We start from the raw sequence: 18,742 nt of genomic DNA, 5'->3' as shown, positions 1-18,742 counted from the left end.
CCCTGATATGAATCCTATTGAGAAGTGCTGGAGGAGAATAAAACAAGCTCTCCATAGGCGCCTAAGGCAGCCAACAACTGAGGTTCAAATGGTTGTAGCAGTATTAGAAGAATGGGACAAAATTCCTCAGGAATGGATCAATGGGCTTATTGAGCAGCAGGACTTCTGGGTACACGACTTAATTAAGCGATGTGGCTGGTCTACAGCTAATTAATTAATAAAATTCATGATTCTGATGCCCTGAACGCACGGACTTTTGTCCCCATGTTCGTTAGTTGCCGAGGAGAGACTCTTCGACAACTGTCACAATGTACAGTATTCCAGCGATATTGTATGGCGTTGCCACTATACCAAGTTTTGTAGACCAATAAAACTAATTCTGCAATGTGTGGTTGTAATATCAAACGTCCAACCTGGTGGGTTGGTCTCTAATAAAGGAACGTCTTAGACATCTATTGGATTCCACACTTGTAGCCAAGCCTACCAGTCAGTCACTCAATCAGCAAGAAACTCCCTCACAACCTTGAGATATTCCTCCATCTCCTCTAGCTGAGGCAAATGACTCGATTCCGCGAACCGAACCCACTTCACTTTCTCGATCCCCCTGAAAAACGGCTCCACGACCTCATCCTGCGCTTCGTCATACTTCCCGTTAATTAGAAGAGTAGGAACTTTGATCTTATGCACTTCATCTACTACAGACCATTCTTTCAGCGTGCCTGTGATGTGGAACTCGTTTGGTCCGTTCCTATCATCTCATCAGTTTCTTATCGGGAGAAGGGGAGAGCAACCTTACATTACATTATAAACCGTACTATCCTCCTTCAACTGGCCGAAGCATCCAAGAGGTCTTGAGGAAATGGAACAATGCGACAAACGTGTCTCTCATAAAAGACCTGTGACGCAGCCTCGTACTCCGCACTATCTGTCGTTCCGTCTTTTTCGTGCTTGCTGAGCGTATCTTGGACATCTTGCGGGAGCTGGGAGCGCAGTTTTAGAGCAGCGGTGATCCAGAGCGGCATGGAGGCGGGGGAGTCGGCGATGATGAGTTTGTGGAGGCCTGGGGGTTGGGAGATGCCGTGGAGGGAGGCGAGCATGCCGCCCCAGGAGTTACCGAGGAGGGAGTAGGTGGTGATTTTGAGGTGCGAGAGCAGGTTGGTGATTTCGGAAAGGAAGAGTTGCGGTGTCCAGAAGGCGGCTCCTGCAGTGCCGGTCAGGTGTGGGAGATGGGTTGAGAGGCCACAGCCGAGTTGATCGTAGAATATTACTGGGATGGAGTTCTGGTTTAGGTGGCGGATGGGGAGGAGGCTGTTCAATAGGTTAGAGTAATGTTTAAAAGTTCGGGAAGGAAAGGGAGATTGTAAAGGTTCTTAAGTGCTAAGATGGAAGGGTAGTTCGAGACTGGGCTTTGTGTGGTGTTCGCTGGGGTAATAGTTGTAAACGAGGATGAGAACAAGCCTTACTAGTTATGTGGAACGCCTGGACCGCCATGAAGGACGATGAGAGGTCGAACACCGGATGGAGAGGGGAAGGTGCCAAAGATTTTGTAGTGCTTGGTCTTGTTAGTGGCTTTCTATGGAAAAAGGAAGTACAGATAGGGTGATTCCACATAGAATTCGTCAGATCTGATTGTTTGTTTGACTGTTATGCTGGAATTTATAGCAGACATCTCATCAAGGTGAGTTGAAAGTGGGGTATGACATCCTAACACAGGAGTCGCTGAGAATTGATATACTAATTTCATACCCTGCTCTGTGATTGTCCGTACAACTGTAATACATTGCAAAATAACGCGCAAGTACCTAGAGTGGCTGAATATGAATATGACAATTGAAAAATCTCTTACAGTCTTGCAGGGCTGGCCGGCTCCTTCAACGTGGAAATCGGCTTCGCCTTCTGTGAGCGAAATTTCGGATGACATTGTGATGCATTAAATTCGAATAATTTTGAAGACAATGTAAGTTGTTGAAGATATGAAAATGATAGCTCGAAATAGCAAAGTACAATGACGCCTTGAAAACTCATGACATGACCTCGAACCCCGCCACACGCCCACCTTCCTGAACCAGCATACTTCCGATGAGACGATTGTCGTCTGAAGTCGAGGACTACTCAGTACAGGCAAAATATCATCGAAATGAGGGAAAATGCACGACGACTTTTGGAAGATTCGCTCATATCAATTGATATGTCCCATTAACTACCTTCTCGTTGAGATTTATGAATAAATGATCTGGGGGTGGCTGTTTCGTCGATGTACCAACCATAGTCGTACAATGTACCTGGCCCCTGACTTAGCGACAACTGTTTCTTAAAATATACTCGTGATTTGCAGGATCTCATGCGCGCTGCGTTGCAGGCGTAAAATTGCGATCTGCTGACAGTGCCTTTGATTGTCCGTCCACAAATATAATGCGTGGCGAAGCCGGAAAGGACGAGACCTTTGCATCAGGTGCTGTGAGTCTGGCCCAACGGCCGAGTCCTTCTTGCTTATTCCGAAAATTTTCAGATGGCGAGAAGGAGCATTCAGCAGGATTTTGGGTGACGGAATGATCATGAACAGGACGGACATTGAACAAACATTGTCATTGTGTTATTACATGCAGAGAGAATTTAGAATTCAATCACCTGTAAGACTCTGGACATTAAGGTTATAAACTTTTGGCGGTGGTGATAGAGCGACCCCGGCTGTCTCCTTATCTTATCGGCGCCGGAGTAGCGTTCGAGGCATCCTAAAAGGCCCCTACCATGTTCAGACCAAATTCACCTTCCTGGCGCTGACCAAGAACCAACCACGCATACAGTATAAAGAATCTCCCTCCCGGCTCACGGTCTTTCTCCCAACATCCAACTTTAACAACTTCTCAAAGACCGTCCGCGACTCGTTCCTTCACGTCAAGGCTGCTCACGAGTCATTCCACCCTACTTAAATCACCCTCGACTATCGAATTGACGAACGGATCGACTCCAAACACACATTCCACGAATCTCGAGACATTCACCACCAGTCTTTACCATTTACAAGTCCGCAAGCAAGTCGGTCTTTGAACAGACAGTCGCAAGAATGGCTTCCGTCGCTCGTCCACGTCTCATGAACGAATTCAAGTCGCTGGACAAGGAGAAATGGGTCAACGTCGAGGTACGCGGAGATCATGAAACATCAAGACTTGCGCTCACTGTATGAACAGCTTCGAGATGGAGGCCTCTTCAAATGGGATATTGGCTTGATCGTCATCAATCCGGATAGTGTCTTCAATGGTGCCTACTTTAAGGCAAGTCTCACGAGCCGCCCACAATTAGCCGTACTGACAATGGTGTCATAGTGTGAAATGACCTTCACCGACAAGTATCCCTTCTCTCCACCAACCTTCAAATTTATCCGACCGATTTTCCACCCAAATATCTACACAGATGGCAAGGTCTGCATCTCCATTTTGCACGCTCCTGGGGAGGATGAGCAATCCGGCGAGTTGGCTAGCGAGCGTTGGACCTCAGTACAAAGCGTTGAGACCGTCCTCCGATCTATCCTCCTCCTTCTAGACGATCCCGAGATCTCCTCTCCTGCCAACGTCGATGCTGGTATCACATATCGTGACGCTCGAGAAGTTTACGATGCAAAGGCGAAGGAATCAGTCAAGGAGTCGTTGCAGGACGTACCAAAGGATTTTGCTATGCCAACCACTCTCGAGGAGGCACCACCAGCCAAGATCCAAGAGGACGATGACTTCTGGAATGAGAGTGGAGATGAGGACGATTTTGGAGCCAGTGATAGCTCGGGAGAGGATGCTATGGATGAAGACGAGGAGGATGAAGAGGAGCCAGAAGAGGACGAAGAGATGGAAGAGGAAGAATGAGGAGCAACAACAACTTTTGAGAGATGACAACATCCATGCATTGTACAAGGCTTGGTTCCTGCATTGTTTGGGGGGGCAGCTCATCATTGATTTCCTTTCCTTTTATTACTGCATAGCGTAGCGTGGTCCGGTTGGGTCTCCCAGCGGCGTAACGGATCATCGGCAATGGCATTTGACTTCGGCGTATTCAAATGCGGATCAGCTCAGCTCTTGTATCTAGTTCTGGCGCAAGGGCTGGGATATCAAAGGGTACAGGTTGCGATGGTGTTAATATGGGGGAAAGTACCAAATTCACAGTATAGAAGCAGGCAAATGACATTTCACTTTGAACATGATTTGTATGTGCAACTCTGATCCTCAAATTGAGTGTGAACTCTGCCCTAGAACATACTGTAAGATCTGGGATAGAAAATAATATTATCCCAAAGCTTGCGGGGCAATGTAAGTAGGAAAGCAGATTCTTCGAGACGTCGTACTTCAGGTCATTGTTACGCCATTTCATCCCTCAAATCTTAATTCACAACTGACAGCTCACTAATATTGACCCACAAAGTCCGGAACAATGTTATCTTATATTCCAATTTCTATGGTAAACTGTTGTCGTTGGAAGCTGAATCTCTGGTATCGAGATGACGCACGTGAAGAAAGCGGGATGTTGACAAGGGTCTCGTGCGGCCGTTCGTGAAGCTCTGCTCTAGAAAGCTCATCTCCACCCTTCGGCCTCGTTGAATTTCATTGCTCACAACGTGCCAAATTTTAAGAAACGAAGACCTGTTCAAGAGATACTACAAATCATTCGCTCTTCCTAATGTTCCGCAAGAAATCATAGTGATCGCATAATCTAGAGCAGCCAACGCTCAAGTCGCCCGAGAGAGGTGCTTACGACGATGGCAGCTCATTTGCAACCCAACAACGAGCAGATTGAAAACGTGGTCAACTTGACAGGTGTATCTCGTGAAGAGGCGATACAAAGACTCAAGGTAGCTTCTACGGCCTGTCGAGGTGGCCATCCACTGATTTGTGCAGGGCAACAACAATAATGTCGAGCAAGCTATTGGCGAGTTCTTCGATTCTGATGGCAGCTCCAACAAAGTAAGCACAAGATCTGCGAAGGAGAGTGGAGGAAGCTGATGTTCTCAGTATCGATGGGATGAGGCCGCATTCAATAACGATCAAGATGGCATACCGAGCAATCATGGCATAGGTAAGAGTTTCCCTTGTCGGTTTGTTCCCTCCATATGCTGAACATCTTCCACAGCATTCGATATCCACGCCCCAGATGATCCAGGACCGTACGGACCACGCTTCGATGGCGCTGGAGCTCCTTCCCGACCTCCTTCTCGGACGAGCAACAATAAATCTCCTCTTAGTAAGATCATAGACTTAACAGTGGAACATGCAGCTGGTACGTCTACTTTTTGCTGCCTCTTGCTACATCGCTAACATATATATCTAGCTGATCCTAGCATGTCCATAGGTTTTGACCACGATTCAGAATTACAACAAGCACTCGCAGCTTCAAGGGCTGAAGCTGGTATGTCACCGCAGGAGACTGGAGTCACAGGCACAGATCAAGTTTATTTCGGTCCAGCAACTCGCCCGCAGAATGAATACGATTCAGGACAATGGGGTCTGGTTCCGTTGGGGAAGTCTGCAATTCAAGACGAATTTTTGGATCCGGAACCAGCTCAACGAGTACGAGCAGCGGATGCTCCAGCCTTCCTCAAACCGAGCAAGAATCACCGTCTTGGGGCCCTCATTACGATATACCACGAGATTCCAGTCACACGGAATTTGTTTATGAATGCACAGGACACTGATATTCACTTCGGGTATGACAAAGAGTGGTGGACTGGCAAACAGATTGAGCTCCCGAACTTGTCTCCAGAAGACGAGCAGACGCACTTCACTGTGGACAGAGAGTTTCAGCGTCTGATGGCTTTCCTTGACAAGACCGAACGAAGTTATGGTTCTGTGGAAGCTTTGGCCAATCATCCAGAGGTAGTGAGAGCCCATCGCAGGAAGAGCGACCAGAGTATAGAAGCTGCCGTCCTGGATTCGTGGCGCCGCAAATTCGACCCCAACAAGTTGGCACTGACTCGACAAATCTTCAGTACAGGCGTGGACTCCGAGCGAGAGGAGAATGCACAAGATTTTGCAATTTTGGAGCTTATTCTTCCTATGACAGGTTCCATGCAAGAAACATTCTATGACATGGCTGACGAGATCTTGTGGCCAAATTTTGGACCGACGGATATCTCGGACAGTCCTTACTTGTCCCGTATTGCAGAGGTCATAGCTTTCCAAGTTGAGGGATCAGATGACCGCAAGCGTGTGGAAATCCCCCTAGTGTGGTATCCAGATCGCTATCTGAAGCCTGCAAGACAAGCAGCACTGGATATGCGACTACATAAGCGTGAAGTGCAGGAAGAACTTGAGCGAATAGACAAGCTGGAAGACCAATTAACTCATATACCTTTGCGAACAGGGAAAATTGTCAAGGTACAAGATCTCTTGAACGCTTCCCTGAAGCATGACAATTACGAGGTCAAGAGAGATGTCTCGGAGCTCGACGATGATATGCTATCTGAGAGACGTCCAAGTCCGGCGGCTACGAAACTCTCTTCGGAGCTCAGGAAATTGGTCGCAAGCATCGATAAGAAATTAATAGGTAAAGCGCCTGTAATCTCACGAGTGGCTTTTGCTAATCGACCCAGCCCTTAACGAGGAGAAAGAGAAGGCTCGACAAACCTTCCGTGAATTGTCCAAGCTCTACACTGAGCCAACATCGGAACCAGATAGCCCGAAGCTTCACAAATATACACTGCGTGGCGTAAGCACCAGCATGAATACGATGTTCATCTGTCGCCGAGCGGAACCAGATCTGATCGATATGGATGTTGATGGTGACGAACCATCGGGTCCAAAGGACCAATGGTGGATGATCAACTATGCAAATGAAGGATATAATCCTGTGACTGTTGAAGTAAGTGAAGCCTACCTTGTCTAATGTTTTGATATTAAGGATTCCAGAAAACGACCACGGAAAGGGTCTTGGAAGAGGCAAGATACGAGACCTCAAACACGTTGCTGGTATATGCTAGCGAAAAGGCAATGAACCATCCGATACAAGCTCTACCTAAAGCTCTTGAAGTACGTATGATATGGTGTTGCATTTGGCACAATTAACAAAATTATAGTCTTTCGTCAAATGGGAAAATACCAACTTCAAGTCCGAATTTAGGACCGTTGAGGATATCCAGACGGACACACAGACTATCATAGATGATTCTCAACCGGTTGGCCTATCCTCTCCCGGCAAAAGGAAATTCCATGAGAGCTCATTGTATAACCAGGACTATGGTGTGAAAATCTCCGAACGAGAAGTTCGAACCTCCGACGGATCCCCTGATTGGGACGCAGGCCCATCCAATGATAGCTTTGCGCCAAATGGAAAACAAGAGGTAATTATGGGAATCGATCCGTCTTTACTCACAAAGGACCACAATGACCACGAGGCGGGACAAGAAATGCAGGAGCGTAGCAGCATGCCAATGCTATCTGGTCGCCCACTAACCAAGGAGAAGGCGAGTACCATCGATAGCATGGATCTCGATCAAGTTGTGGAGGACATGAATGTCAAGGAAGAGAGTGCCGCGGTCAAGCACGTTGGATTTGTTGAATGAATGGAGAGAACTAAGTAATGTGTATGCTTAAATGACTTGAATACCCATCGACGATGCATTAATGGATGCTTAATACTTATTAAATACTCGAGTGAATGAAAATTAGGTTTTGGGGACTCGATACCCCTTGATCGCAACCTTTGTACGCTCCTCCCCTCGCTTGCTCAGGGGTAAATCGAGGTTTGAGCGGATATATCTCCTCCAACCCTGGCTGTTTCATCTAATCTTTCCATCAAATGCGTCATCGGAATGAGATCGACCTTGTTTGTGGCTTAATCTGAATGCGATACTTGGGATCCCAGATCTGATTGTGTAAATTGTATTTTGGCAGGGGTGTGGGGTCGAAGCTTCTGCCTACCTGCGCAGACCACAACGTCTTAGGCACTGTACACGCCTTAGAGTATGATCTTGTCCGTCCTTGGATGGACATCTAATATTGTTCACGATTAAAAATTGAACGTTAAGCAGATCTTTTGTTCATTCATTTGTTCAATAGAAGGTTCGAGAACCATGCTTTTCCAACCCCACTGCACGTCACAGACCGCTGGTTTGCCGATGGCGGGGAACATTTCGACAAACTTGATCAACGAGCAGGGCACGCAAGCCGGATTCTCGTCCTGTATGATATGATGATCCTCTCTCACTCAAAGAAAATAAACATAAAGCCCAATTCTTCCGACAGCAGACATCCGAGTCATTGGTCAATTGAATATTTTCTTTAAAAACAACGAACGTTTGCAGCAGCACATCCGCACACGATCAGCTGTTCGGATTCCCTCCCTGCTCGGGCACCAACGATCCACCACCAAGCTTCGAGGCTCTTCTACAACTCCATAGCCTCATTCCTCTTCCTGGTTCTTCTTCAACACACCCACTCTTTACATCCTCGAGGCTTTAAGAGTCTGCCTTTGCTTCGGAACGCTCATTATTCACGGCAACTTCGAACAAAGACTTGATCTCACGGATTCTGCGACTTTACGTCTGATACAACAACAACAACATCAATCATGGTAGCAGAAACCAAACTATACAACAGTCTGGGCATCCAACCCGACGCTTCTCAAGATGAAATCAAGAAAGCTTACAGGTACGCACCACTCTTCCCATCCCACCTCCTTCATCGCAAATGAATCACAAGCCTAACCATCTCTCACCGTGTAGGAAAATGGCCCTAAAGCACCACCCAGACAAGAACAAAGATAACCCGGCCTCGGCAGAGAAATTCAAGGAGGTATCGCAGGCCTACGAGATCCTCTCGGACCCCGAGAAACGAAAGACGTACGATCAGTATGGCCTCGAGTTCATGCTCCGCGGCGGCCCGCCCCCGCCCGAACCTGGCGCGGGCGGAAATCCTTACGCCGGCGCAGCGGGCGGTATGCCTTCTGGGTTTAATTTTGGGAATATGCCAGGTGGCGCGGGAGGTGGTAGGGATTTTCACTACGAGTTTAGCACGGGCGGCCCTGGTGGTGGAGGATTCTCGTTCAGTAACCCGGAGAGTATATTCTCTGAGTTCTTGCGGGGCCAGACGGGCGGTATGGGCGGTGGTGCGGATGGGTTTGAGGATCTATTTGGCAGTGGGGGATCGAGGAGGAGTAGTGGGAGGAGTAGGACTGCGTTTGCGGGTGCGGAACCGGCTGGTGTGAGGAGGGCTCAGACGCCTGAGGTCACGACTGTGGAGCGACCGCTGCCGTTGACGCTGGAGGAGCTATTTAAGGGGACGCATAAGAAAATGAAGATCAAGCGGAAGGCGTTCGATGAGGTTACGGGGAAGAGGACGACACAGGATAAGGTGCTGGAAATGGATATCAAGCCTGGACTTAAGAAGGGCTCCAAGATCAAGTTCAAGGGTGTTGGTGATCAAGAAGAAGGCGGTCAGCAAGATCTCCATTTCGTAGTCGAAGAGGTAAGTTCATTCATCCCTTTCCAAAAACCCCTTGAAATACTGTGCTAATTCTTCAAAACAGAAAAAACACCCTCTCTTCACCCGCGATGGAGACGACATCCACCACACCATCGACCTCGAACTCAAAGAAGCCCTCACAGGCTGGAAACGAACCGTAACAACCATCGACGGCAAACAAATCAACATCGAGAAAGCCGGCCCCACACAACCGGGCAGCAAAGACAGCTACCCTAACCTCGGCATGCCGTTGAGCAAGAAACCAGACACCAGGGGCAATTTCGTCATTACTTATAATGTGAAATTCCCCATTAGCTTGACGCCAGCGCAGAAGACGAAGTTGAAGGAGATTTTGTAGAGCGGTGAGAGAAGGGAGAGCGACGATATCATGGACTTTGCATTGCTTTGACGTTTGGCTTTTTTTGCAACTGGTGTTTAAGGCGAAAAATGGGGTGTAGTATGAGAATGGATGGGTTTGGGATGGGTCAGTTTTCAGAATGCATGATGAAATGAGAGAGGAGATCTTCTCGCGTAGATGCTTTTTTTGCAACACAATGGTACATACCTTTTTCTCTTTCTTCTGAAGTATTGATAGAATTAATATGATTCTTCTCTCCACTTGCTTGAACTTCTAAGATTTGTGAATGTCCCAAATATGAAGTATTCGGGTTGGATGTGTGATATGAGAATGGAGATTTTAAGACAGTGAGTAATTATCCCGGGAACAGAGTTTTGAACGAATTAGAAGTTTGAGAACATTTCAGGATGTGGGGTGAGAAAACTGTGGTTTTAAGTCTCAGACATTAGAGAGACTGATAATGTGCTCTGCCTCTCAAGATTCCGTACTCATGATCCTAACTCAATCTTCTACCCTCCCAAGCGCCAGACTATCAATACATCCCAACCCCCTCTATCAACACATCCATCCTACAAAGCCCCCCCAACCATGCCCACAATCCACATCGCGACCCTAACCCTCCAACTAACCCTCCTCTCCACCTTCAAAAAATCATCCATCCCAACCACTCCCGCAAACTCCTGCAACCCATCCCTCTCCTCCCTCAACCTGTTTTTCAACCCCTCATCCCCCGTAACAATCACCACCCCCGTCTCCAAATCCAGTCCATAGCTTCTTTTCGTATAATTACTACTCCCCACCACACTTAAACTCGGGTTCTCCTCTCCGTTCACCGAAACCCAGAGTCCCTTGGCGTGGTACGTCCACCCTTCCTTCTCACCTACTGTTCCTCTGCGCCATTCTTTCAGCACGATATCATGATCCCGAGAAGAGGCGTGCACGCGCTCGAGGAATCGTCGGGATAGCAATGTGTACGCGGCGGGCAGGAGGCCCGAGACGCCTTTGGAGCCGTAGAAACCGTTTGCGTAAGGTGAAGCGGTTATCACGGTGTTGGTGCGGGAGGAGGTGGAGAGGAGGAGGGCGGTGAGAGAGGGGTCTGGGTTGAAGTAGCCGGCGGTGAACGTCCAGGAGGAGGAGGCGTAGGAGGGGTGAGAGAGGGTGGTTAGGATGCGGGTTAGGGAGGGGAGTTCGGTGGATGTGTCGGGGGAGAGGAGGGGGGTTAGTTGGGAGATGGGGTAGATTGTTGTGTTGGTATTTGATACAGCGGTAGAATGCGGTGTGCTGGTTGGGCGCAGAAGGGGCGTGAGGAGGGTGGTTGAGGCGGTTATGTAGGCGGTAGGAGATGTTAGTGGTGAGGGGGCGAGGTTTGAGGTTGGCCATTCGAGAGTGAAGCCAGCTGGTTCTTGGGCAGATGGAGTGACCAAGAAGCTGAGGTTTGAAACTGCATGGTGGAGTTTGGAGAAGTAGTCTGTGATCTCTTTGGATGAGAAGACATGGTATCTATCCTGGCGATTTGTGAAATAATCACTGGAAAGATTGGCTCTATTTAAGGTCAGTACTGAACGATCAATTGGCTAAGACCACATACCCCGAGATTATTATCTCGTCATCCATCCCGTACAACTTCATATGTTGCAAACCCCATCCCTCATTGATCCTCTTAGGAATATACTTCTTTCGCAATCCCGTCAAATTTGGCGTATGATACATTCGAATCTCAACTCTATCCGCCCCAAACTCCGAGACAAGGGGAGCAAGCAAAGAAGCACATGATGGGTCCGGAGACTCTCTCGTTCCTCTCAAAGCATCCGTCAAGATACTAAGCTTTAACTTTGGCTTAGCCCTGAGAGCTTGTTGCAACGTAGCAATCTAAACACTATCAACGAAAAAGCTGGCAATTGGAAATGCGTATAAATTACTAATTCATGTTCTGTTTTCCCTATGTACAAGGTAGATAGAAAGATCCTTTTCTCGGCGCCCAATATCTTGCTCTATTCCCATCAGCGAATTGCCTCCCATATGTTGAAACTTGTCCCGACCTTCAGCGTCTCGTAGAATTCCGACGGCGTACGCAACACGTGTATTTGTGACCCTTGGACTTCGAATTTCGGTGCTATCTTATCCAATTCATTCGTAAAAGCTCCAAGCATCGACGCCGGTGAAGAGCTGGGGGGAGCTGTGACTGAGGATGCAGAAGTCGAGTATCTGCGAGGTTTAGCTTGCAGTAGTCGCATTCGATAGACCGGTAGTCTTCGCGTCGCAGAACATCGTATAGTACTCCTGACTATCATCTCCGCTTTCCTAAGATTTTAACGAACGTGAAGGTTGTGCTTAAGAGGTTGGGGTGATTTCAAGGCCTTTTGGAGGTCGCTGAGGCTAGCCATTTTCGGCTGAGCCGAGCCCGCCTTCAACATCGTGAAGGACGACTGACTTAGACCTCAGAAGCAATTGAACATCCGACAAGATGTCAACGATCCTGAGAACGTTGCGCAACCTGTATAGAGTTGGCCTTAGGGTATGTATGCTATTAATTGATTGCATGAGCTTGCTAACGTTGAGAATTATAGGATGCCGCTCATCAGATGCATGTATGTTCACCACGCCCCTCAACGACCGACAACAGAACAGCTACTGATCTGCCGATCCGTGTTATAGTACCAAGGTATACCTGCATCTTGAAATCTAGGAAGAGAAACAGCAGCTTACAGACTCTGCAGGTGATACCAAGGCCGGTACATTGATTGGAAAGGATCGCTATGGAAACAAATACTTCGAGAATCTAGAGGAAGAGCTGCCACGTATGATCCTCGAACCTCCGAATACAAACTGATGCTCATGAAATTCCAGTTCGCACAAGATGGGTAGACTACAAGGACGCTGAGCTCGACCCGTAAGACGCCCACCCACCCTCTAGAACCACTTCTAACAGCTATGCTACAGATCACACATCGAGCCCGGATGGCACGCCTGGATCTCATACATGGTCGACAAGCCACCTACCCAAGACCCTATTCTCCAGACTCAAGTTCGACCATGGGAATTGCCAGACCACAGACCGAATTTCACTGCCAGTCGTGGTGCCTTCAAGACATACTCTACGTGAGGAATTCTGACTCTTCGTGGCGGGAATTACTGCTAATATTGGACATAGTGTTAAGCCAAAGCTCACGGCTTGGAATACTACTGCGGAGCCGAGAACATAGATGATGAGTTTGGGTTAGAGAGGGATTGTACATACGAGATGAGCTTTCAATGGAATCGATTATTCCGTGCTATGCTTCGGCGCTTTTGACAAGTAATCTCTCTCCAAAGTGATTTTGCCTTGATATGACATAGCGGACTATTACACGACCCATCAGTACAAGCAATGTCCCGATGTTGCTGAGATGTTCGAATTGAGATTCATTATCGTGCGGCTACTGATGGCATTTAGGACATTGGATTCTTCGATAAAGTCATTCCACACTGTGCCATTAAATCATGCTGAGGTTCCAGCATCAGGTCCAGGAAAGTAGAACGAGATTATATACAAATCACAACTGACAAAGCACATGATTGGAGATTTTCATTTCATGTCTCTACCTATTTGTTTAATGCACCACCTTACCATCTCCCCGGGTATTCCAACACCTCGCACCCCACTCCAGATCCCATAATAACATCAACAAATACACCAATCATGCACCCAAGTCGTAATAAATGCACTTTCCAGTGCGAAAATTATAGACAAACGCATTCCTCGTGGTATCCTTGTTTTGATTGGCCAGTGTATTCATCAAGTCATGAATCTCGCCGATATATCTCCGCTCTGTTGTAGGAACAGCATGAGTAACTTGTCTCCAGCCTTCAGGATCAGAAAGCTTTGTTGCGCGGATTAACTCCATGACCTGATCTGTAGTCTCGATCGCAGCAATGGGGCCGTCGAGGAACTCGTGAACTACAGAAGCAGCTCGAGCTTGTGCTTGCTCGACAATGTTGCGTCTGTTGGATTTCTTGCTCTTGGTTCCCGCAACGAGAACTCGGACGTCTTGCTCATGTTCCGCAGCAGACGTATCTTGTTGGCTACTACCCCGCTGAAGACGTGCTCGCTGATGAGTGCCATTTCTTTGGTCTCTATCGCGGATCTCGCTCTTGAGCCAAGCCAGTAGCTGGTGGGAAGGGATATCTGCATCGTCAACATCTTTACGATCCATGCTCTTGACCTTCAACACAGAGTCTTGCTTGATAATGACAATCCATGAATGGTGATCGTTCCGATATTGCGAAAGCAAGTCTTCCGGTGACCGTGAATCTCGTGCCAACTCTGCGCTGATTTCGTTGTTCCAAAGAGTTTGAACGATTTCAACACCAGAAGTCCGGAGAATGGTAGCATCGTGGCTCGCAACAAGTACATCACACTACAGAGTCAGAATACAGCTATGAGGGAGTGGTGGAAGGAAACTTACCCGCTTCGTGGTCCAAATTCCGTTCACTTCCTCCTCTGGCTTCTTCAAAAATCCCTTGGCGCTTGCTTTAGGCAATCGTGCCATCTTCTCCCACGCCAAGTTAAATCCTACAGCATGTCTCGGTTCAGAGTGAGTTCCTGACTTATAGCGGTGTTCTCGAATTAGAGAGTCGTAGCGCCCACCGGCTGCAAAAACGTCCTTTACCTTTCGGTCAAACAGACAGGAGAATATGACGCCACCTTTGCAGAACTTCTCATTCAAGCTTCCGAGTGGTGTCACGTAGATCTTGCTTCGTACTCCGAAACGCTTTGTATATTCAATTACATCTCGAAGATGCGCAATAGTTGAGGATGCTCGTTGAAAGGTATCGCCGCCCTCAAAAAGTGTCTTGAGTTTGGTAAATGCCTTATTTGGAGTATCTATGAGCAATATCAGTCCCATAATTCTGAAGCATCAATATTCACACTTACCACGAAAGTCAAAGCGCTGTAGGTCGTCAACACTGGGTGCGGAAACTCCAATCAGTGGCGAACGAAGTTCTGTTCGAATTTTCGCCCATGTCCAAGATTGAACGTTCAGCTTACTGAGGGTGTCTGCAACAGCTTGACGAATAGTTGGCTCAATCCTGCAGAAATCAAAGACCAGGTCTAGAAGGTCAGAATGATTGACATGAAAGCACATCTGTGTAGTTGTCAAAGCTGGAAAGTTTCCAACAATCTCGTCCAGAACCTTTATTACCTCGGCTTCTTTCAAAGCAAGATCCAAAGTGTCAGTAGACACAATATCAAAGTCGACCTCGCCGAAGGTTTGTGGTTGACCTCCAGAGTCTCGATCTCGGAAAACTCGGCCGAATGCGAACGATCGTTCAACTGCAGGTTCATGTTTCGCAATAGCTCTCGCAAAGGGTAATGTAAGATCATAGGGCAACTGTAATATTGCACCTCTCTCGTCAAGAAGTTGGACAGCATTTGGACCATAGTGATCGGACCGTGGAAACAAGATTGTACGTGGAGTCTCTACGGCTCCGTGGTGGCGAAAGATTGATACCAACTTCTGCTTGACGATACTTTGGAGCAAGAGATCGTTTGCGGTCGGATGTTGAGCACCCATTTCCCATGCATAGTCTTTAGCTTGACTACTTGGAAGTGAGAATAAAGCCTTCATCATTTTGTCGTAGTATGGAGACTTTGCGTCCGTGAGACCAATTAAGGCTTGTCGGATAGTTTCGCTTTCCATCTGCACAGGTAGCTTTCCACTTTTCAGTAGTTCTGAACTCGATGGTCGGTTCTTGGCATTATGATTCATAAGAGATAGCATAATGTCTGCTTGAATCGGCTTTTCAGAAACCTTGAACTCGTTTGGGAAAGTCGGATTCTTGTGTCGGAGGCTTTCACCAACAATAGCCCTGTCCATACCTGGAATTAGAGGTCTAAAGCACATTTCGAAGAATATGATACCCAAGGAATACATGTCCACTTTACTCGTGTAGGTGCCAGCGACAGTTGACTTGACTTCCGGCGCTACGTAGAACGCGGTGCCAATGCTTCGTGTCATGTCTCCACTGATATGGGCCGCAGCTGATGATGCTTTATCAGCCATGGTATATTGTCCACTTGTCGCCAATCCAAAGTCACCAATCTTCACGTTCGATGCGGCGTCGATGAAAACATTCTCTGGTTTAAGATCTCGGTGTACAACATTCAGTCCGTGGATATGAGCCAAGCCTTCGAGTATTTGCCGGAAGAGGCGCCATATTTCATCGCTATCCTTGTATAGACCTCGCTTAATAAGATCACGAAGTGTCTGCTTCTCGCAGTACTCCATAGAGATGTACAAAATAGTTTTGTAAGGTCGCAGGTAGCGCGAATTTGATCTAGTGCGCTTTTGGACCTGAGCTGGTCAGCATGAATAATCAGAAGGTTGTAGAAGTGGAAGAAGATATGAAACAACAGGAACCTGAGTCGATGTTTTGGTTCGTGACAAGAAAAGGAATTTCCACGTACTAGACCTCGTTTCACAGGACTTGTTATTCCATTATGAGCCGGTTCGCCAAGACTGCTCGTATCGTCCAATTCATCGTCTGATTCTTCATCGTCCTCATCGACTTCTTCATCAGAATCATAGCCAAACTCGATTTGTGGGCCAAGAGATGACATAAAATCAAGGCCTCTTGAAGAGGCTCCAACATCGACATCTGAGTCGTGGCCTGGCGATAATTCACTGACAGAATCTTCTACTGTGCCTACTTCAGTACTTGTATTGTCTTCGTCGTTTTCAGAGCCGTCAAAAACTTCTTCGGTCCAGGTATTGTAGTACCCTATTCACGGCTCGTTAGCTGAACTACTTCACATAAGTGGTGATATCCAGTAGACATGGCAGGAAAAACAAACAAAAACAAATACAAAATGTGTCCGAAACTATCTCAAATTCTCGCCAAAATATGACACATCGTTCTAAGAGAAACTTGAATCACTTACGAACAACAGCCGGATGGGCGAGTTGCGACAACAAGCGAACCTCCTTCAGTACCTCTGTCAGAGAAGCAGATGATTTTTGAGTGATCTTCTTGATAGCATAGATCTGTCCATCAAGTCTCTTTCTTGCTTTAACTACTTCTCCGAATCCACCTTTGCCCAGGCGACCTTCTTCAACAAAATCTTCCATGTACCTAGATCTAGGGAAAGGACTGGTAACAGTCATAGATTCGCGTCTCTGTCTTCGTGGGGTGATTGGCAACAGTGAGGAGACGGAACCAAATTTCGAGGGGGACGCCGAATGTTCGTTGTCATCTTCCAATATGGGCGCATCCGTAGCAAGAAATTCCGATGGGCCTAATTCAACAGCACGGGGTCGCTTTTTGGGATCTGTTTTGAACATCTTGAGAACAAGCTCGTTCAAAGAATCTGACAGTGCCAGGGAGTCTGTCAAGGCGCTCGGGGCAGAATATTTCTGAACCACAGTCAAGCCAAACATCATCTGTAAGAACATAATACCAAAGTCCCAGATGTCAGTCTTTTGGGTGTATTGCAATTGAGAAGAATTGGCTATTTCAGGAGGCAACCAGTAGGCAGATTTGGCAACAGATATTGTGTCTGTTGGTTGCTTCCGTCCACTGAGGGCATGGAGCTTGTTTTGATAGCCAGCGTCTGCCAACTTGGGTTTGACTTCTCCATTAGAAGAACGGACTAGGAGGACATTACCGGCATGTATGTCTTCGTGGATGATACCCTTCTCATGCAAGAAACGAAGTGCTTCGAGCAGTTCAATGGTCCATGAACGGACTTTTTCCACTCCGAGGCTTCCAACAATGTCAAGGAACTCTTGAAGCGAGCCTTTTTCTGCAAATTCTGTCAGGACGCTTACAGTCCACGAAGTATCTGATTCTCCATCCTCATCGATTGTCTTATGAACCTTATAATCGAGCATTTCGAGGATATTTTGGTGTCTGATCGTCTTCAAAGATTTCAATTCTGACTCGAGAAGCTGCAATTGAGACTTGAACTTATTGGAATCCTTGACTTCGGTGTCCAGATTGGTCTGCTTCAGGACAAGAATAGGAATATCACCAGCACCCTGAGCTACTACTGGACGCACAGTGAAGTTTTTAGAGGTGGGGCCCTTTCGGAGGCAGATCTTACCTGCCACAACTTGGAAAATGATTTGATTGTTATGGGTGTCCATCAAAGATATTGGTTGTTCGAAAGCAAGTGTCTCGTGTGGGGCTTGGCCATTGACGCTCGTATCAATCGAAGTTTGACTGACTACCTGTGGAGGGGGTCGGTTCTTCCGACGGGACTCTTGGACTCGTTCTTTGCGTCTCTTGAGCTCATCTTGGATCATAGTGTCTTGTATACGCTGCTCCTCGAGATGCTCCAGCTCTTTCTTCTTGTTCTCCTCAGCCTTTCGGGCTTCCACCTCTTTTGCCAAAGCAGCTTCATGGGCTGCACGTTCTTCTTCTAGACTCGGCAGGACTTTTCCTGCGGCTTTGGCTTGAGCAGCATCTTCCAATACGTCTTGGCAAGCAGTCACAATCTCCATAATCATGGCTTGCTCTTCTGCAATCAACTCCTTCGGCTTAGTTTCAATGATCTTTTGTATCTTGTACCGAGTGCCTTCTAGTAGGTTGAAATCACCCTTGAGGCTCAGCAATGGTGGCGTCTTGGGGTATGTGGCAGTTAGAGTCACCGCAAGTGTAATAGTTATATCCTCGTCCGAGGACTTGATACGGATTTCGAAGCAAGGTTCCGATTTCTGCAGCAACTTGTCAGATTCGTGTTGAGGTTGCAAACATGATTGTAGTGTACCTTCCAAGCTCCATGGCTTGACTCTATCTTTTTAAAATCATCCCCATAAATCGAGGCTAGAGCAATGAGCTCGTCCTCCTGGATTTCTTCATATTGAGATTTAGGACCAGGAGAAGTCGGCTGAAGATGACTTGCTGGATTCGCTTTGGGGCCTGTGGGCCCAAGAGAGAGTGGATTGCGTTGCTGTTTCTTTCC

At 47.4% G+C, this 18,742-nt stretch overlaps 7 protein-coding genes across 7 annotated transcripts; 4 read left to right on the top strand and 3 right to left on the bottom strand.

Annotated features, from left to right (window-relative positions):
* Window positions 1-495: 495 nt before the first annotated feature.
* LY89DRAFT_700273 (proline iminopeptidase) lies at window positions 496-1,921 on the bottom strand (the record flags this gene model as incomplete). Its single annotated transcript, XM_018217112.1, has 5 exons — window positions 496-748; window positions 797-828; window positions 879-1,308; window positions 1,464-1,552; window positions 1,847-1,921. 5 exons carry the CDS (start codon window positions 1,919-1,921, stop codon window positions 496-498), a joined length of 879 nt encoding a protein of 292 aa, XP_018066055.1.
* A 1,143-nt stretch (window positions 1,922-3,064) lies between these two features.
* On the top strand, window positions 3,065-3,854 carry LY89DRAFT_594358 (uncharacterized protein; the record flags this gene model as incomplete). Its single annotated transcript, XM_018209797.1, has 3 exons — window positions 3,065-3,139; window positions 3,189-3,302; window positions 3,324-3,854. 3 exons carry the CDS (start codon window positions 3,065-3,067, stop codon window positions 3,852-3,854), a joined length of 720 nt encoding a protein of 239 aa, XP_018066054.1.
* Window positions 3,855-4,561: 707 nt separating this feature from the next.
* LY89DRAFT_786579 (uncharacterized protein) lies at window positions 4,562-7,638 on the top strand. The gene is made up of 8 exons (XM_018222997.1): window positions 4,562-4,834; window positions 4,881-4,946; window positions 4,995-5,058; window positions 5,113-5,259; window positions 5,311-6,525; window positions 6,572-6,840; window positions 6,888-7,007; window positions 7,055-7,638. Exons 1-8 carry the CDS (start codon window positions 4,742-4,744, stop codon window positions 7,538-7,540), a joined length of 2,460 nt encoding a protein of 819 aa, XP_018066053.1. The 5' UTR covers window positions 4,562-4,741; the 3' UTR covers window positions 7,541-7,638.
* A 909-nt stretch (window positions 7,639-8,547) lies between these two features.
* On the top strand, window positions 8,548-9,798 carry LY89DRAFT_674263 (DnaJ-domain-containing protein; the record flags this gene model as incomplete). Its single annotated transcript, XM_018213424.1, has 3 exons — window positions 8,548-8,627; window positions 8,702-9,443; window positions 9,505-9,798. 3 exons carry the CDS (start codon window positions 8,548-8,550, stop codon window positions 9,796-9,798), a joined length of 1,116 nt encoding a protein of 371 aa, XP_018066052.1.
* Window positions 9,799-10,220: 422 nt separating this feature from the next.
* Window positions 10,221-12,157, bottom strand: LY89DRAFT_654414 (uncharacterized protein). Its single transcript, XM_018212301.1, has 4 exons — window positions 11,838-12,157; window positions 11,718-11,789; window positions 11,387-11,667; window positions 10,221-11,340 (listed from the first exon to the last, which is right to left on the bottom strand). Exons 1-4 carry the CDS (start codon window positions 12,087-12,089, stop codon window positions 10,368-10,370), a joined length of 1,578 nt encoding a protein of 525 aa, XP_018066051.1. The 5' UTR covers window positions 12,090-12,157; the 3' UTR covers window positions 10,221-10,367.
* Window positions 12,158-12,274: 117 nt separating this feature from the next.
* LY89DRAFT_688866 (NADH-ubiquinone oxidoreductase subunit B17.2) lies at window positions 12,275-13,094 on the top strand. Its single transcript, XM_018215797.1, has 7 exons — window positions 12,275-12,313; window positions 12,366-12,386; window positions 12,454-12,460; window positions 12,516-12,596; window positions 12,646-12,688; window positions 12,739-12,897; window positions 12,950-13,094. Exons 2-7 carry the CDS (start codon window positions 12,381-12,383, stop codon window positions 12,999-13,001), a joined length of 348 nt encoding a protein of 115 aa, XP_018066050.1. The 5' UTR covers window positions 12,275-12,313; window positions 12,366-12,380; the 3' UTR covers window positions 13,002-13,094.
* A 381-nt stretch (window positions 13,095-13,475) lies between these two features.
* LY89DRAFT_594325 (kinase-like protein) lies at window positions 13,476-18,281 on the bottom strand (the record flags this gene model as incomplete). The annotated part of the gene is made up of 5 exons (XM_018209793.1): window positions 13,476-14,195; window positions 14,244-14,662; window positions 14,714-16,133; window positions 16,247-16,560; window positions 16,721-18,281. 5 exons carry the CDS (start codon window positions 18,279-18,281, stop codon window positions 13,476-13,478), a joined length of 4,434 nt encoding a protein of 1,477 aa, XP_018066049.1.
* Between the last annotated feature and the right edge of the window lie 461 nt (window positions 18,282-18,742).

Source organism: Mollisia scopiformis (genome assembly GCF_001500285.1).
Source record: "Mollisia scopiformis unplaced genomic scaffold LY89scaffold_23, whole genome shotgun sequence".
Classification (NCBI taxonomy): Eukaryota; Fungi; Ascomycota; class Leotiomycetes; order Helotiales; family Mollisiaceae; genus Mollisia; species Mollisia scopiformis.
The sequence above is the reverse complement of the archived record's forward strand: the minus strand, read 5'-3'. Positions and strand labels throughout refer to the sequence as shown.